This window comes from Morone saxatilis, unplaced genomic scaffold, assembly GCF_004916995.1.
Source record: "Morone saxatilis isolate NCDOM2014 unplaced genomic scaffold, NCSU_SB_2.0 Contig3, whole genome shotgun sequence".
Classification (NCBI taxonomy): Eukaryota; Metazoa; Chordata; class Actinopteri; family Moronidae; genus Morone; species Morone saxatilis.
The window spans coordinates 20552491-20572403 of NW_023339873.1; the positions used below are offsets into that span (position 1 = coordinate 20552491).

The 19913-nt window shown below is 40.4% G+C and overlaps 2 protein-coding genes across 2 annotated transcripts in view; one reads left to right on the forward strand and one right to left on the reverse strand.

The window, feature by feature from the left end:
* Window positions 1-2374: 2374 nt before the first annotated feature.
* Window positions 2375-17324, reverse strand: nol10 (nucleolar protein 10; the record flags this gene model as incomplete). The annotated part of the gene is made up of 21 exons (XM_035674603.1): window positions 17163-17324; window positions 16743-16788; window positions 16551-16649; window positions 16352-16429; window positions 16229-16266; window positions 15127-15263; window positions 14959-15024; window positions 14737-14797; window positions 13858-13943; window positions 13450-13528; window positions 12176-12325; window positions 11865-11931; window positions 10130-10182; window positions 7037-7163; window positions 5744-5823; window positions 5480-5578; window positions 4907-4999; window positions 4385-4561; window positions 3652-3956; window positions 3246-3348; window positions 2375-2527 (listed from the first exon to the last, which is right to left on the reverse strand). Coding segments are annotated over exons 1-21 (2163 nt in total), but the record flags the coding sequence as incomplete, so codon positions are not given.
* A 1149-nt stretch (window positions 17325-18473) lies between these two features.
* The window catches only part of atp6v1c2 (ATPase H+ transporting V1 subunit C2), a 6907-nt gene continuing 5467 nt past the window's right edge, over window positions 18474-19913 (forward strand). The window contains exons 1-3 of the mRNA XM_035674378.1: window positions 18474-18617; window positions 19114-19181; window positions 19801-19886. Of these exons, the coding sequence (XP_035530271.1) occupies window positions 18489-18617; window positions 19114-19181; window positions 19801-19886 (283 nt within the window). The 5' untranslated portion in view covers window positions 18474-18488. The remainder of the gene's footprint in view (window positions 18618-19113; window positions 19182-19800; window positions 19887-19913) is intronic.

Here is a 19913-nt window from a genome sequence, read left to right on the forward strand (position 1 = left end):
CCAGATAACCTAATCAAGAGCTTAATGACCTCTGAGTAGGTGCTGTTTTTAGAGATGAGCAGCTCTGTATTTGATGCTGCAAAGCCTCCTTGGTAAGTGTACTTTGTGGCCACGAAACAGCTCGCTTCCCGACTTTTGTTTTCTCATTTCCAAATGAAATCCGTCTATAAATAGTAAATGTATTTGATTGAAGAGAAAACATGCCTTGAAAATATCCACGAGACAGAAATCTCAAACCATGGTTAACACTGCAGATCTACGTAATGGTTTGGCTTACGAGGTACAGTATCAAATAGCCCTGCCTCGCTGTGGAAATGCAGTTTCCTTATGCTTTGTGCCAGCTTTGGTTGACCCACTTCCTGTGGCCTGATTGCCAGTTGTCATGGTGAAGCAAAAGCATTGTGAAAGGAAAAGGGGGCGATTTGCTTGGAACCCAGATTACAGAACCATACCCGATGACATTTTGCTAAATGATGTTTATTTGTTCTGCGGTGAGAGAGCGCCACCGGTGTCCCAAAACAAAGGAGAGAAGCGGGCTGTAGCTTTGTCTTCTGTAACCTACTCTCAACTGATGGTAATCTCTCAACAGAAACCGGGATAAAAAGCTTCCCGCTCATCCTCGAAAGGCTTTGTATTGACACATTTCTGTTATGAAGTATGATAAACCCCTACCCTGATCTATTTAGCTGTATACAAAGCGAAAGGACAATAAAGGCTATGTAACTTTAAACTTAAAGGTATAGTTTGACATTTTTGGGAAAACGCTTCTTGGCACTGTGGCTGGGAGTTAAGAAGACTGGTACCACTGTAATGGCTGTACAGAAAATATAATAGCCTTTTAGCTACACTGTATAGAAATCTGTAAGTTATATAGGGGTTTTGATGTTTTTGCAGTTGTTTTTGCATTTTTTAAAAGTGATGAAATAATGAAATATTAATACAATTCCAAAAATAGCGTGGGAATTTTCATGTCTAATGTAAAATGATGTGGAAAGTCTGCAACTGTTAATAATCATAAAACTGCTTATTTAATAGAAAAAATCTAACACTCTTCTGTAAATTTAAGCCTGATTTGAATTATAGCAGTAATTTCATTACAGTAGATTAAATTAAATATTAAAGCCAGAAAATTACACAAGATTTTATATAAACCTGACAACCCGTATTTTTTTTTTGCCCCGACTGCCAAAATATTATATTATTAGTAGTATGAGTTTTTTTTATTTTTTTTTTACAGTGTAGGCTTAGCATGAAGACAGAGAAACAGCTTGCTTGGCTCGGTCCGAATATAAATTTGTCCAACAACACCTCTAAAGCTCATTAATAAAACACTGTGTCTCCAGGAAGATACTGGTTAAGAAATACAGTAGCCTAGCACATAAAATGGCGTTTTTGAAGTTTTTGAAGGCAGATGGGTGATGGTGAAAACACATGGTGACATCAAATGAGTTTAAATGAGCCTGGGGGCCCCTGTTGGCATGCTTAGAGCTTAAATGCACCTCCCTCGCATTTGAAATGGGCCAATGCTGGAGCAGAGGGGGTTCACACCATCAGCACATTGGGGGATGGGAAGGACACCCAGGCAGTCCTTCCATTTCCAAGAACTGCTGTTGATGGGGGAAGGAAAAAAAAAAACTTTCCCCATTCACCATTTTCCTCATCCCCTCCTCTTACTTCTGACGTAAGTCATGAAAGAGGAAGCACGCTCGACTTGCACATTTTGAGCCATTTTTGCACTCAGTAGGAAATGATACATTCAGATTTTTCGCAATAAAAACAATATAGACAAGCAGGTGTTGTACCAAATATAATATATAGTACAAGTGTTGTTAATCCATTGTTTGATTAACAATATATAGTAATAACAAGTAGCATTAAAAAATACTGTTTTTTTGGGGGGGGGGTTTTACACACACACACACACGCCTTTTCTCCCCTTCATTATCTGAAATAGTAGGCTCCACTGAGGAGTGAGAAAAAGTATGCAGTCAAGGTATTTTTGGATAATGGCATAAACATTATATGCACACAGACAGCGACATAGGTAATCTTTTTTAATGTGCTCTAAATTTGCAGAGAGCAGCTAAACACATGGCCCAGACCACCCAGAAATAGGGGGGCAGGCTTGTCTGTTCATCAAGTCAGTCTCTGCTGCTTGTGCAGAATGTCTCCAGAGCTTCACACCCGCATTCTTCAACCCTCGCAGATATCTGCCAGAGAGAGTTAATGGAAACGCTGCAAAACTTTTGATGTTAGCCTGAGACTGTGCCGGAAAGGCCTTTTGCCATCAGGACAAAGCCTGGGAGATGCCCCCCCTCGCTCATACGGCCTCTCGCCTTCCCTCCCGCTCTCTCCCTCCTCCTCCTCCTCCTCCTCCTCTCCCTCCTCCTCCTCCTCCGCCCCTGCCCCTGCCGCGGCCCCAGCCTCTCCCGCGGCTGCTGCTCAGGTGTCCGGCCGAGCGCCTCAGCTTCTTCCTCTCCTCGTGGTGTTCCCACTCGGCCTGCTGCTGCTTCTTCTGCTGCTCCGACTGCAAAAGATTACAGAATAACATGTTAAACAGTGTTCAGCTGTGTGTTTCCATCTGTACTTTAATGGAGTAAAGTCCTTTTACATTTGGGGGAAAAGCAAGCAGTACTAACCCTTACTCACTTCCACTTCTAAAAGTTTTTTCTTATATTTTATGTTGAGTGTTTCAGGGTATTACCTGTCTGTAAATCTGTAAACACATCGCTCAATAGAGACTGAAGACTTTCTCCAAGCTTTCGTTGCTAAAACTGGGTGCAAACAATTCAAGAAAAAAACCTTCATTCCAAATACTAAAGGGCAGCCTCGTGTTGTTGCCTGGGACATTCATATTTAATGTGTTATAAAGCTCTCTATGTTACACAGTGACTTGCTATATTTCCAGTTTGTTTGACTACAGAGGAGTGTCCTTGAAGTGCCGTACGTTTGCTAGTGGCCATTTTTGCTGCTGTTCAAGCAACTACCTTGCCTCAACACTAAATTGTTTTCAGTATGTTATTGGTGGTACGGATGCTGGCTTATTATATCAAATGCCAGACCAAGCTTTCTTTACCAAAATGTAGCTCAGTAAATTTCCCATAAGTGTGAGACTGTATGAAGTTAAACTAATCTTCAGACCACCTTGGTGCATCCTCTCCAATTGGCTGCACTTGGCTGTTTTGTGTTTTATAATTGAACTTCATTGCTGAGGCAGAGGATGGTGCCTCATGTGAACAGTTTACCTTTTTGAGAGTGAAGGTCAGCTGTTTGCTGCCCACTGCAGTGTCGGCCATGTTGCTGGTTCCAGAGTGCTCCTCTAGCTTCAGACGGTCCTCCAAAGAAGCCCTGGAACAACACACACATTCCTCAGACACATTCAGAAAGTAGTTGGCTCTTAACTTGCACTGTAGAGTAGTTTTCTATTATTATTATTATAATTTTAATTAATATTCTTATCTATTGATTTAAGTTTGTCAATCTGTTTGAAACAAAGTTTCTTCCATAACTGGAGAGGTCAGGTTATGCCTCCTCATGAACAGCTGCAAACCCTAAAGCAATCTTAATAATAATCTGGGTTTCAAAGACAGCTGCACACTATAAGCCAGCACTCCTCCAACACTTCTGTTTAATGTATTTCCAAAGACATACTTCTGCAGTCTCTGCTTGCGGGCCATGTCGTTAAAACTTCTGAACTCCTCCCCGGCCTTGATCTGATAAAACTGAGGCTGACTTGTCTTCTTGCTGTTTGAGGTTCTCTCTTCTCCGTTGTGTTCCTTCTCCAGCAGGATGGTGTTGCGGTCTGCTTCCTTCCTGTCATGTTTCCGGCGGTCTCGGCCCTCCTGCCACAGCAGCCTCCGCTGCTCCCTCACCTCCTCCACCCAACTCTTGTCGTCGTCCGAGCTCTCCTCCTCGGAGCTGGCTCGCCCCTCGGGTTCTTCCTCGTCTTCAGCCACCTGGACAGAGATGTTACAAAGCTTATTGAGAGTTATTGTTGTGATATTCTTTCTTGGCGCTGAGGACAGGCCTAAGTAGTCATCCTAAATGATGTCTAGAAAATACAGTACGTGCAAACACAGCTCGTTCGCAGAATCCTGTGAACAAGATGAACAAAAGAAACATGACTGTCGGGAGGGATTATGAAATGTTGCAAGCTGATATCACACATAATACAGTTTTTCCAATACAAGAACTGAATGTGGAAAGCCACTATTTAGTTATGCTACTCCCTTTGATTCAAACCAATGCCTCCTATTTGTTTTCCTTCTCAAATGGGAGCAGCTCAAGTCTAATGTCCCTCACATACTTGCATTTCTAAACGCCTGGAAACTGTAAACACTTCTGTACCTGAGGAAATGTAACTAACAGATCTTTTGAGCGTTACCTGTTGAGAAGCAGCGGCCTGCTGAGCCAGTAGACGCAACTTCTTCTTCCTCTTTTGTCCGACCTTGGAGACAATGGGGTTGAGGAGGCGATACTCCTCGCTCTGCTCGTCCACCTGGTATTCTGGGTTTTCGAACATGACCTTAAAGCGGTCGTCTCCCAGGATGCTGGGGAGAGCCTGCCGTTTCGAAAAGTTGAGAAAGGGGAAATGATCAGGGCGATGGTTTTGTAGAGCATACTGATTCTCAGTTTGGTTTTAGACTTTTTCTCTTGCTATCTGCTGGGATGGTGAATACATCCAGCTAAAGAGGTACAGAGAGAAACTTTAAACCTTTATTTCAATAATTTTCAACTGAGTCCTATTTCATAATATTCCCAATCTTATGAAGGTCTCAAACAGAACAGAATGCATAACTCAAGGCAGATGATGAGTTCTGAGTATCTTCAGAATAAATGAATTCAGAGACCCGAAAACAAATGAGGCACAGTAACCACCTAGATTTTGTAATCTCTGTTGTTTTACCTTGCCCTTCTTTTTCCTAGAAGCCAGCTCTGCTTCGTCATCACCCTCCTCCATCAGCTTGAGAGCCAGTTCCTTGTTCACCTTAGGCAGTTTCTGTCTCAGAACACATTGAACATTTGGTTACACACACAAACAGGACATATTACTTAATCAGCTTCATTTGTGAAGCAACAAGCAAATTTCCCCTGGCATGCTTAAAGATTATTTGTTTTAAACATTTGAGAGTGAGACAGGATGTGAAGAAACATTGCATTCAGCAATGACCTTCTGGTCTTCACAGGCAGTAACCAGGGCAAACCAGTTTGAAATGCACATTTAAATGAAATTCTTGAGGGTAACTGGCCTATGTCAATGTGAGAGAATGTGAAAATTGGAAGGAAGAAGGAAGAAGTGATGTGTGTTTTGAACACTGGGTAAGAATCTTGTGATCACTGATTGGCATGATGTTCTCCCTTGTACAAACATAAAAGACAGAGAATAACATCTCAGGGCCAGAGATTTTAATAGTTCTGCTTTGCAAACTCTGTGAATCCGTAACCACCAAAGATGAAACATTTTCTCAGGATCTCTCACCTTAACCTGCACCCTTTGGGTCCTGGACTCCTCAATCTTCTGCCGGATCTTATCCTTGCGATACTCCTCGTAAGCAAAAGGATTTGCCATGGTTTTGACCTGCGGCCGAACCAAAGAGCAAAACTGTCAAATCTAAACTCACCTCTTTGACAACAACAACAACAACAAAGCAGGTTTTGTCTGTTATATCATGATCAGTCTGATTTAACAACACAGCCAATTAATTAGGCTTACAGAACATGATATAGCAGTTAGACACCTTACCTTGTGATAAAGCCTGATGTCCATGAAGTAGCCGTGCATGTAGGCTCTCAGGAGAGATGACCCCACCAGGTGAGACAAACCTGAGACAAATAAGGAAAACAAACAATCAAGTCAGGAATGTGCTCAAGAAATGAACTGAAAATAAATAAATAAATAAATAATAAAATCCAGACATTTTATATTATATTAGCAGATGTGTCTATGTGCGCAGTCTGTTGGCTTGCACTCACTTTGGACCAGACTGAAATAGATCAACAACTATTTAATGGATTGCAATTACATTTGGTACAGACATCTATGATCCCTTCATGATGAATTGTAATGACTTTGGTGACCCTGTAACTTTTTGTCTAGCACCATTGTCAGGTCAAAAATGTTGCTCTTTTGTTACTTTGATTTATGACCAAATACCTGCACAATAATAATTCCCATCAGGAATTAGAAAATATTGGCAGGCTAACACACTAAACTAAGTTGGTAAATTGTATACTTGCTAAATATCAGCATGTTGGCATTGTGAGCATGTTAGCATGCTAACTTCCGTATTTACAACCTCACAGAGCCACTAGCATGTCGTTCTCAGGATGTACCTGAGAACACATTATTTTATAGTAGCTCTATTTAAAGAGAATATCCAACCTGAGACGACTCATTTTAGGGTGTGATAGGGAGCAGCAGCATGCATGGGTTCTGCTGATCGTTAGAAAAAGCAGTTGTTGCGTCAAAGCATGCCAGCAAGTGAGAGCGTGTAGACAGGAGGGCATAAAGAATGTGGAGTAAGTGCTCTTCTCAGGATCTTCCGTCAGTGTGTGCCCAGGCTGCCTCGTGGTTACATAACAGGGCCGCATTACACGGCTCCTGTAAATCAACACCGCTGTTCCCCTGCCTGCCCCCTCCTCTGCTTTTATTCCACAGCAGCCAACCACCTTTCTGCTTCTTGTCATTTGATCTCTTTACTGCTGAGCCTGCATTCCAATGTTCATTCAACCCTTCCAGTGTCCACTCCCCCGACCCTCCTTCCTCCCACCCCCACACACTACTTTTCTTACCCAAAGCCCCTCAGTCGTTCCCTAGGCCTCTAGTTAGGTAGTCTAGCCACCTGTGCTAACCCCTAAGGCGGCAAAGTGGCTCAGATTGACTCATAGTTTTGGGTGTAACTTTCAGGGCTGGGATTAAATAACCCGCTGTGCTTTTTACTAAAAAAATAAATGCACCAATTTCATGTTTAATTTGGGGAAATCTTTTCTGTATAACTGGTTGTTTAACTTTGAGATGTGTTTCCACAAGTCTCACCCAGATTTTCCAGGTCCTTCCGGGTGACAAACTTGTAGTCATCGTACACCGTGCTCTCCGGGCTCTCTTCCAGCTCCTCTGTTAGGTTGTCCAGGAAGGAGCACCACCGGGGTGCAGGGCCCAGAGCCTAAACATACACACACAAAAAGCTAGTTCAGATTTAGACTGTTGAGTAAGTATGAAACCTGTCGTGTATTTGTTGAAACAAAAATAGACCAACTGTACAAGGTCATGTTTCCATTCCGGTTAGACAGTATTGAGCTCTTCCTTTTTCCAAGAAACCGTGGAATCGGCAGACATGCAAACCCAACACTGGTGGTACATGCTCATATTTAAAAAAACATATAATATTAAATCATATTAAATTAAGTCATATAATACTACCAAACCAGGAAATTCAGTTTCTGATACACAAACCAAACGCTGGCTCTAGATAGGATGTTTAGTGTTTTTTGTGGCCACTGTAGTTCCTCCTGTACACTTGGAAGGCTAGCAGTACTTAGGTGGCTGTGATCTATATTTTCACTGCTACATGGCACTAAATCTGACTTTCAGGTAAAAATGCCAAACAGTCCCTAGTCCCAGCTTCTCTACTGTGACAGTTTACTCCTCTTCTTCGTTTGGTGATAGTAAATTGAATATCTTTAGGTTTTTGAATTTTATATGTATCAGGTGAAACAAGTGAGTAGACAAGAGTACTTTGAGAGGTTATCTTCATCCCGGCAGCAAAAATACAGGTGATTGCCAGGAAGTGGCTTTTCTTCTTGAAGGAAAAACTTTCTGGGGAGAAACAGCTGCACTTTAAAATGTTTTTTGCTCTGATTCTATCCTCTAATGTTACCAAACACTGACTTAGAGGTTGTTGTTTCATGGATAAAGTGTGTTATCTGGAAATTAAGGTTAAATCGGAGTTTCTGTGTACCGTAAGTGCGTTCAAATCAGTATAACTTAACACTGCAGCATGTAGGACCGAAAGACAACATCTGCCAAAAGGTTCATTTGCTTCAAGTAATATGAGTATGATAATTATGTAATATTAGTCAATTAATTTTTTCTGTTACATCCCTATCTAGTGCTGTTTCTCAAAGTTCAGCACTAGTGAGTCCCCCATATGTAGGTACAGAACAGAGCGGCAACTTACAATGATTTCTACCATCGATTAATCTGTCAATCATTTTCTTGGTGATCAATAGGTTGTTTAGTCCATAAAATGTTTCACTGCTTCCCAAAGCAGCTCCTCAAGTGTCTGGTTTTGTCCACAGCCCAAATAAATTCAGTTTACTGTCATAGAGGACTAAAGAAACCAGAAAATATTCGCATTTGAGAAGCTGAAATCAGAGAATTTGTTTGTTTGACAGGATGACTCTAAACGATTAACTGAAAATAGTTAGCAATTAATTTAATAGCTAACAACTAATGATTGCAGCTCTAGTATAGAAGATACTGAACCAAAGACAGTAAGTAACTAGTTTAGTTTATCAAAGAGCGACTCATGCTGTGACATCTCTGAGTTAGAATCAATGGATGGGTGAAAGTCTCATGCAATAGGCTAAACCCAGCGTTTCTGCCTGTTCTGTGGAATTTGTTTGGTCTACGATGACAGAGTCGCACAGTGAGGTCAAGGTCGACAGAATCCAGCGTTCAGTACCCGGTCATTCTTTAGTTTCATCACTGCTGTGCTGATAAAGCTTCAAACCGTCCTACAGAGATAATCAGAGCTGCCTGCGACCTTTTTTTTGTGTGTGGCAGAAACATTGCAGAGGTGTAAATGGCAGGTTGCTCAAACAAGTCTGAACGCACATCCTGATTTTCTAGGAAGTCTGCTTCCTCAAACCATAAACACTCGCGTGAAAAGCGTCACTCGGGACAGGAGGTTCTTGGAAAAATCTAAACGTTCCGTCTGAACTCACCTCAGAAAATGACATCAAACACAAACCTGTCCATTCCTCATGTTGCCAAAAACATTTTGTTTTATACTGCTTAGGCTGCATTAGTACAGTAAGTCGATACTGATTATCAGTCCAACACACAACTATTACCACTGTATTTTATGGAAAAGAGTCAAACTGAATTTAATACCCAAAGCAGTAAAGCTTTTCTTTAGATCATAATAACATGTTCATGCACACTTGCAACAATGGTGCTGATGGTCTCGTCCAACTTTGGCTACAAAGCACAAGGTGAAGTCTTCAATCAATTAAACCAACAATCCGGAACCTAAAGATATTGAATTCACTATCAGATCAGACAAAGAATCAACACAGCCTTACAACTGACAGGCTGACACTGGACAATGTTGCTATTTAAATGGCGTAAATGTTTGTTTCAGCTGTAGATCCAACATGTATTTCAACTGCCATGTGATGTATTAACCTAACGCAGGGCAGAATGGCCTTCAGCATGTCCATGTCCACCATGTGGGGAATTTACAGATTTACACAAAGCAAGATCTAGTTTACTGTACACACACACACAAACACACAAACACCTTCTCTAGAAAAACACACACTGTCAGATAATATCAGAGTCACAGGACAGACTGTTGATGACAGACTGTTGATGACAAGCTTTCACCAGCTTTACTCATTATACAGCGGCCTCGTGTGAACCAGATTAATGAAAGAGGAAATAAAATGGCTCATATACCCTTAAACTAGGGCTGATCATTTTGTCAATATATTGATTATTTGTTTGGTCCATAACATGTCAGAAAACATTTATGAAGGCCCTCAGATGTCTTAAACATCCAGAGATACTGAGTTTACTGTTTTAGAGGACTGAATAAGTCAGAAAATATTTACATTTGAGAAGGTGAAATCAGAGAATTTAGACATTTTTTCTATAAAAAAGCGAATAATCTTAGAGTTAACAACTAATCTTTGCAGCTCTCCCTTAAACAGTCACCTGGACCACTGAGGCCTGTACACTCAACTGTCCTGGAACATCAAATAAAAACACCTTTATTGCAAGATCAGATATGTGCTGTCGAATCAGCATGTGATGAACAAGGTGTGAATGTGACCCGTCTGCTGCAACCTGCTCGTACCAGCATACCAAGTCATCAGTGAGGAATGCAAATGGCTCTGCACTCACCGGGATGTAGAACGTGTTCATCTTGGGATCTTCATTGGCAGTGAAGAGCATACCTGTCAATGAGACACAGGGTTGCGGGCAAAACAATGTCAGGATGGGAGCAGAGCAGATAGTAATAGAGCTCATCTGTGGTGTAAACACTGACTTTAGTTCCAGTCACGTATATATGAAGGTCCTATTACACTTCAAAAACTAAACTGGTATGTGAAATAGGGAACGTGGTTAAGATTTGAATTTACATATCCTGAGGGCAGAATACATTCCTATTCAAATAATGAGAGGGGAATAAGAGCTGTTCTTACAAAGTAAAATAACATTAGAATCTATGAGCTGAATAATAATGTGAAAATATCTAATAGCTTTAAGGATGGAACCTCATTAAAAAAAAGCTTAAAAGCAAAATCTCAAAAAATCGTATTAATTCAGCACCAAATACGGATTTTAATTATGACTTCGATGTCAACAGTCACCTTCCGTTTTGTGCCTGGTGTAAACGGACAGACAGGCAATGACAGTCAGAACAAACCTGCAAAGTCAAACAGTGTTTGAACTATGCTGTAAGATGGCGCCACCCGCAGGTAAAAGACAATGGTATAGGTTGTGAAGAGGGTTCGTATTTAGCTGCTAACACTGCTATCTGCAGACACAGCACTTTACCCAACTGCCACTTTAAGTCCTCCTAACTGCTGAAGTGAAGAAAAGTATTTTCCAGTTTCCTTTTGATGCTTTTGATCATAAGGAAACTGAAAGAGATACTTGTCTTCAATTCAGCCGTTAATCATTCTCCAGCATTAAAAAAAAAAAGAGTCTACCGTACAGTCAGCTGCTAAGGGTTAGATGCATTTGTGATTCTGATTATTCTTTTGAGTCACAAGCCAAAAATCGGAAAAATCTGAAGGTGATTAATTATTAGACAACCACATTAACAGGGTAAAGCCAGGTTCAGCTTTCTGACTTACTTAAACCTAGTTATAGAGAAACACTTTCTCAGGGGCTTACATTTGTGTCCACCTACAGTCCTGTATCTAGATCAGTCCAACAAGTAGTGAGTAGACACTGGCACCCTCAAACTGCTATCTATTTACCGTAATAAGAGGTCTTTCAACTTATGCGATTACCCAGTAATGTCATATTTCATTTTCCTTCTCATAACCGTATACATTGCTATTCTATGATGTCCAGTCATGACCACAGATTGAGTGAACTGCATTACATGGGCACTAAGACAGTGAAGCTGGTGGGAATGGGGACAGAATCATTCTCCAAAGGGAGACATGTTGGATACACTTCCTTGATACCCTCAACCCGATGGCACGAATGAGGAGATTTCATTTGCATTTCTTGTGTTGTGCATGCCATTTGATGTGTGTTTTTGAATTTCCATGTATTTTGTATCATGTCACTCTGTGCCTGTAGCTCCCCCTGTTGGAATGCACTTGCTTTATGATTTTACACATTTAGGATTTAGCACCTAGTTTTTATAGTCCTAATGGGAGTTGAGCACCTTATTTCATACGACTATGGTTCTCCCAATACACTTTAAAGTTACTATTTATGTTGGTGTATATAGTTTTTATGCTTCATTTGTATATAGTATATTTTCTTTTTTATGTTTTTAGTGCTCTAGTTTTGCTCTCTAAAGTTATCTTTTACCTTTGCTGCTGTGACAGTTCCATTTCCCTGCAGGGCACCAATAAAGCTTATCTCAAGATCATGATGTAGACGTTGTTCTCACCTGAATTTGGATAGATGCAAATATCATTGATGTTGGTCTGAGGCTGTATAGAGGAGAACACCTTCCCCTGGGGTGAGCAGAGAGAATACATAAAAGATAAATGGCATCAGAAAGAGTCTAGGCAGATCTAGACAGTCTAGTGTTTTCTTTGTTGTACTTTCTTGACATCCACACAAAGAACATGCACAAATTTCTGACAACCAATTTAACATGATATGGCGGCTTGAAACGGCTAATATATAAATATGAACAACCCTTAATACATCATCATGTACATGTATGTGAATGGCAATAGGTGAGTTAGGTCTTACAGTGTCTTTGTTCCAGATTTTTATAATCTTGGAGTCGGCAGACACAACCAGGTCCAGTTGATCGTGGAAGTTGAGTGACTTGATTGGCAGGTTGTAGAAGTGGTCTTTAACCAGCAGTGGCTGGCTGGAGCGCAGGTCATAGAGCAGCACCTTCAAGACAAAGCAAAGGGTGGATAACACCACTAAAATCTAGTCTGACCATGTGTGTATGTTAATGCATATGAGTGAACTGAAATTGATGTTTTTCTAATCTACATCTGTGAATTAAGGATTTATTTTGACCAAACCAGAGTTGCTGATGAACAGTGGAACGACTAACAAACACTGTTTTGGTGACTCTTATTGAAGTTACAATGTTACGTGAGGCACAATTACCATTTTTCTCTATGGAGTCTGGTGCTGAGTGATAGCGATATTATTGTTTCTGGTTAAACAAAAGCTCTATGTCTGTAGGGACCCTTTCCATAATGCTGTCAGATACTTAAAATATCAATCCAAGCCTGCCAGTGGCAGAAACAAGCACTGTTAGTGGATGTGCTTTAACCAGCGCATTTGTCGCTAGATTAGCTAACGTTACATGGCAGCCATTGCAGCCCATTTCACAGCTATTTTCCAATTTAACTCTGTGAATTAAGGGTTTATATCAACCAAACCAATATTGGTGATTGCTGGAAAGACTGTGGACGGACTAACACAGATGTCCAGTTTTAAGTGTGTTTTATGATGATCTGCTAGGTAAAATTACTGGTTTTGTCACTGGAGTCTGGTCTACCTAGTGTCACTGTTTTGGTATGAGATACTGGTGCTCTAGTGTGACATCTAGTGGCAACTGAATTTCATACCAACCTATTCTGAAAGAAGTAGGCTTTCAAATGCTACAACAATACTAAAAACATTTTAAATGCTAAAATGCTACATTAAACCAAAAGAGGCTATGTCACAGGGGCGCCAGCTGCACAAGACCTCCTCACTCAAAACAGAGCTCGTTTTGAGAACAGTGTAACCCTTTAGAATAGACATCATGACATCAGCCACTTCTTTGTGAGTCAACTAATGTCAGGAAGAAGAAGCAGAATATCGCACCATGTGGGCAGCTGAGAGTTCACAACAACAACAAAGAGAGCGAAAGTGAATAACGAGAGATGTAGACCAGTGTTATAGAGCGCCATCAGGACCGATTGTTCAGCTGCTGCAGATAGCTATCATGAAAATATAATGTGTCACACTTCAGTGAGTTATTAGCCCAAAACACGACTCCGTTTTTTTTTTTTTACCTGTCCTGTGCTGGTGCCTACTGCCATGGTGAGGGAGCCATTAAACTTCAGCGCACTAATTGAGGGCAAACCTTGAACTCTGTCAACAAAAACACAAATAAGAATAATATTAATAACAGCTGAATATTAAGGAGATAATAGGTCAAGTGAGACACAAAGACAAAAATCTGAAAAAAAGACACTGTTGCTGCCTTGTGACAGAATAATACACTGTGAATCAGTTGAAAGCTGGATATTTCTAAGTGTACCATAATGATGCACAGCTTGCAACTTGTTTTTCATGCAGTAGAGTTACAGGCACTGGAGAAAAGTCAGTGCCATGTGCCTACATATGCATCGTCAGGCTGACATCAGCTGAAATCATTTGTTATCTTGGTGAGAGATACGGTGCGACAGCTTGGTACGTACTCTGTTCCTTCAGTAAGGCTGCTCAGGGCGCAGTCCAGCATGCCCACTCGGTTCCGGACACGAGGGTCCCAGCATTCGACCCTTCCCTGGTAATCCAACGGAGGAGATGTCAAAGAGTCAGGCATATTCAGGGGAATGGAAGATTTGAGGAAGCTTACAACTCATGACTTTTAAAAGATTTTTTTAATTAAGTGGGACTTTAAAAAAAAAAAAAAAAAGACTAATAAAAAGCTGCAATGGGCAACTTGTTGGCAGCTCCTAATGTAAGTGAGGGCAGTAACGGTTTGAAAAACTTGAACTTTAACACTCACAATTCATGCAACAGATGTATTTTTATCAGCCCAGCTGGTGTGTGATTCTTACACCGAAAGATATCAAAGATGAGAGAAGAGAAAGATCTACAATTTTGGTAATCCAAAAAAGAATAGTCTGAGAAAAGCCTTTTTCTTATAAAACAAATATAAACATATATATTACATATGTAAAAATATAAAAATACCTGGTTAAACACCAGTGAAATCAACCAATTTCTTATTGAACACATCCAATGACAGTGAAACTCTACATGGCAGTATAAGTGAACTATAAAGTCTAACTGTGTAATTGTGTTACATTTTAAGCACAGGCAGAAAAACGAAACCAGTTACTGGAAGGAACAAATATTAGTCTTCTAATACTCATCAAGGACATTTTAATCCTTATTAGGGGATTATTTTATTTGTATAAACATATTTAAGATGTACTATAATGTAAGTCTTCGTATATACTAAAATGCACGTAGCAATGAACGAACACACACACACACACAGAGTAATGGTTTCACTTGTGTCTGCTCATAACTGGTGCCTCATTTCACACACAGCCTGCTATGGCACTTACCTCAGAAGTTCCTGTGGCAAACAAATGATGGACGGGATTGATGTCACACACATTGTTCTCTCTGGTCGAGAAGTCAAGAAAAAAAAAAAGCATCATGAACATCAGCTGAGAGCAACGAGAGCAAAGAAGTCATCAGTTAATGGTTAGTGGTAGAATCATTTTAATATTTTCACCTGGTTGAATCTAACATTAACCACTTACTATTACACTTTCTGTACTTACACAGCATCAGTTTGGAGTGAGTTGAGGAAGCGTCCTTGTTCCAGATTCAGCCTGAACACCTCTGAACTGAAAATGAAAACCAAAACATCAACAGTGTTGCCCAGCCAGCTTATTCCTACATCACGCACAGGACAGATCAGAAATGTCTGTCAGGCAATCAACTCTCACCTTGAGCCTACAAAATACAGGTCACAGGAGGGGTAATGGTAAGAAAAGCCCCGTCCAAACTTTGGAATGCGTGTCTTGTAGTAGTGTCCGTGCTGGGAGTGGAACTCCACGTAGCGGTCAGAGTGCAAAAACACCAACTGCACCAACACACAGAAGAAGAAACAGTGAGTTCAAAAGTGAAAACCAAGCCTTTTACCACCTCCAGATGTGGCAGTTTGTTTAAAACTGCACTAACTGTCATAAAATGTGTACTAATGCAGTTTTAAGGTAGTAAAGACTGCTTTCACTGTGGGACTTCATATGATTAGCTCTGGGTCCTGTAACTGCACAGATTAATATAAATGTAGTTATTTAATAGAAGTGTCTGTCCTTCTAATAACTATACTTACATCTAAGGATACCTGTGCACACAATTATTTCGATGTTTATGTTCCAATCTTTTTATAGGTAAGGTGACTGAAATGTCATTACCAGTTTCTGCTAACTTCACAGATCCTTTAACTGACAGCATGATAATACTATGCATTTACAGACCAAACGTTCAAGACAACCAACCTGCTATCATTTATAGTTTTTAGAGATTATGAGTGTCACGGCAGCATGCATAGATGGTTCAACTTAATGGACAATGCATGGAGGAATGACGTGCAACAAGACAGTTAAAATTCATTTTCTAAAATGATCCAGCAGCCAGGAAAAAATGCATGTAAAGATTCTGGACAGTGTACGGATCTTTGAACTTGTTTATCTTCTCCTTAATATTTGGTCAGTATTTCATCAGCCAGGATTACGTTAATATATTAAATTAACTCCCAGATGTGCATTCAGCTTTTTACACTTGTGTTATGAATCTTCCAGACAGTCATGGCAGTGACTTTGAGGGCTTAAATCAGGTGTGATCTCTGCAAATTGGCCTTTTGTTTTCTCTCTGAGATATTGAGATAAATTAACTCGGGATCTTGAACAGCATAAAAAACAATTGCAAGCAAGGCCGTTCTCAGGGTCTGTATATTACACCATGTTGATACATAACAACGTAAAAACAAACACTTCCAACAGCAGTGGATGAAGCATTGGGGCAAGAGGGCCGGCAGTTTCTTACCTTAGAGTAGTCATCAGACAGGATGTCAAAAGCCACAACTTTGAGGGAGAGAAAAGAGATAAATCAAATTTAGTCGTACATGACAGGGTGCCGTACAACGAGTGGGCGCGCCTGCTGACTTACCATCTGAATCCAGACAGCGCTCAAACTTCAGGGACAGCTGGTAGGTGTCATAGCAGCGAATCCTGGGTTTGTAAGTGCCTGAAATGAATGGAAAATAAAAAACATACACAAAAAATGAAGTGACTGCCTTCTTGGAAATCTGTTCTGAGAGACAACTGATCTCACTTTCTGGTGAAACACTATCTACAGCTTGTCCTACCTGCTGCCAGGATGAACTGACCATCCCTTGACACTTTGATAGAGGTGCACACTGTGGGCATCTCGAAGTCCTGGATGAGCTCAATCCTGCGCTGGATGTCTGAGAAAGAAAATGATCATATGGAAATAGAAATGTCAGAATAAGACACAGATTAAGCAGTCTGTGATGCTGAATTTGTTGCGGTCAACTCACCAACATCTTTCTTTTGCAACTGTCTCTTCTTCCGATCTGACAGCCACTGCATTAAAGAGGTAGGGGTGATTAGGATTTGGCCAATAAAGAATTAATTTCAAATGTTACAACTGTGCTACACACTACCTTTGTGTGGTTTATTTTAGCTTAGGTTAATATATATAACTGGTACAGCATTTAGTGAAATAGGCAGTGCATAATGAGGTGTGGCTGAATTGAGGAGTCTCAAATAAGGTTTTACTCTGTAGTTATGTGCGTTCCTTTATTTATATGACAGTAACATAAAGGTAGTGTGTTATTTAACAGCCAAATGTCAGGACTACTCACGGCTAGCTGTGTTAGCCAGCTAGCCAGGCTCCAGGTAAGCAGTAACTGTATAGCTTATGTAATGTAACGTTAGGAACGAGCCGTGCTTCTTACCTCTGGTAGAGACTTCCCATGACTTAAGTTGTAAATCTTCACATCATTCACGCTAGATATCTGCATTGTAGAAGGCGAACAGGACTCTGGTCACACATTACACTGTTACTACACACCGGCGAGCTCCACTCAATCCACGTTGTTGCTGCGGGGCAAAAACAGGAAGTGAAGAGGAGCGTTCCGAAATTGGTCCGACTAGAAACCACACTGACTGAGCAGAAGTCCCCCTCCTCTCCACAATGCTTCTGGGTTCACACAACACAAGAAAAAATATGGTTGACTAAAGTGATAAAAGAGTGAAAAAGTTCATCTTTATGTTACACACGTTAAATATCAGAATTGTTTTATTTTATCCATTATGTTAGTATCAGTCGTAGGATGTTAGCTTGTTACGTTATAGCTGAATTAACTAGCTAGAGAGTTAATTTAGGTTAATTGACAGAAGACTGTACTGTAAGCTAGGTTAGCAAGCTAGGTATGTTTATGTCGACGTTTAACATTTTGCACAAAATATCAATTTATTGGATGGAACAAATGACTGTTGAGGAGAATGATATTAAGACTTTTTAATGTCCACACTGCAGTACAAACTATAAATAAATACAGATAAAGGGAACCTAATCTATGTTAATCTGATTACTAATAAACTACATATTGTAAATTGTCAGCCCAGTGTTTTATCAAGGCCTTTTAAGGCGTTTCCATATATCAATGCATACAAAAGTACAGAAAACTCTAAAATAACACGTAGTTATGTTGTAGTTAACTTTGAGGAGCATGCTGAGTGACAGAATAGTTGCAAATTGAGAGTCAACCATTTTCAGTAATGTGCTTGCTGGCATCATCCTATGAAATCACCTGGAGTGATGTAACAGCTGCAGGATGTGATCTGAGAGGACAGTGTCTGTCCGTCTGTCTGTCAGTCAGTCAGTCTCAGGTGGAGCTGCTGCTACTTCACAACACTCACAGTGGGGCTGACACAGGACGGCCATGAAGATAACCTGAGGGTAAGCATCTCTGCCTTGAAAAGCTATTTCTTTTGATTTCATAGTGTCTGTTTTATTTGACTTTATGTAGCCATAACCAAGGAAATATGTCAATATAGTCATAGGACACTCAAGGACTTTGTGTAAACTGAAATAGAATAACACAAAGGTGTAAAATCATTTACCTAAATGTAATTTTACAAAATAAAATGACATGTATTTTTTTAAGTTCATCTTACTGTATGTTTCTTTGCTCTGGGTCACAGTCTATTTGGTGCCAAAGCCTTGTTCTTGTGGGGAGGATTTTGACTGGAGGTCTCCATGTGAAGCACTGGGAGTCATGACCGACTTGTGGTTGATATCTGTCCCTCTGGACAAGACCAGTTTAACCAGTGTAGAAAAACTCAAGCACATCATTGCCAAAACCAACTTGGCCTCCTGCTGCAAGTTCTCCATTCCAGATCTCAAGGTGAGGTTGTTTATGCCCCAGCAAAGAGCCCGAGGGAGCCAAATAAAGTGTAAAGAGTAATAATACACATAAGGACCAGATATTGAAGAAAACAAATAGCAAAAACAGTTGTATGTGTGTTTTTATTGTTCGGTGTGTGTTTATACCAGTACAGTAGAGTGTAGTTGAGGAGGGTGATGGTGTTTGGTGTCCTTCTCTGGTGAAGGGATAAAGGCTCAGGTTGCTTTCTACAGTTTGAGGCAAAATTTCCATCTGACCCATTTCACTCAACGTGATCAATGTTCACCTTGGCTGCCAGGAGTCACATTTTAACAGCAGTGTTTCAATTCTGTCAAGAGTTCAAACATGAAAACCCTTTAAATGGGGCACTGAATGTGATATGTGGACCCCTTCGTAAGTGAATAAATCACAATACACGAAGAACCGTTGGCCTGTGTTTAATGATTTGATACAACAGCTACAGTAACTAACTGTGCTGTCTATGCTGTGACCTCAGGTGGGAATATTGGACAGTCTGCTCAGCGTGTCAGATGATCTCTCCAAGCTCGACACACTGACTGAAAGGTGAGAAATATGATGAAACAAAGTTACATTTTTGCCCATGCTCTGTCATATGCAAACAAAACCTGTCTGCCTCAGTGGTCATTGCACATTTGTCGCTTAATGTGCAGCTTTGTCCTTAATTAGGACTTGTAAGTCTGAGCTTGTGTGCGGTCTGCGCCATGATTAATTGATGGTCAGGGGCAGTTGACGGTTAGTTTACCCTCCTTATTTTAAATTCATTGTTGTTATATCGGAGCTGACTCGTTGTGAGTTTGGATGTCGAAGCCTATTAGTGACATCAAAATGTGGTCTTGTCATTTTATTCACTTTGAGCCACTGTTTTCTGAATCTCTCTTCAACTAGAGGTCTTTGCTTAGATAAATAAGATGTAAGATGTAAGATATTCCTTTAATAGTCCCACAATGGGAAAATTCCAAGTTCCAAATTCACTACTTGCTCCACAATAATACGGTAGTTCATTGTGGGCCTCAGTCAATAATGAAAGAATCTGGATAAAAGAGATTTCCAGGAAAGGAGCCAATAAATTATTAAACTTATAAATAAATAACATGTAAAATGCATGAATAAAAAAAGTTGAGGCGCCTCTGTGATAATGATATTTTTCCTGTTGCCTGGTCAGTGTGATTAAAAAAACACACCAGTGTATGAGGGAGGTGATGGAGCAGTCCAGTAACAAAGTGATGGAAAACGCCTTAGCCAATGGAGGTGAGTCACACACAAACACACACACAC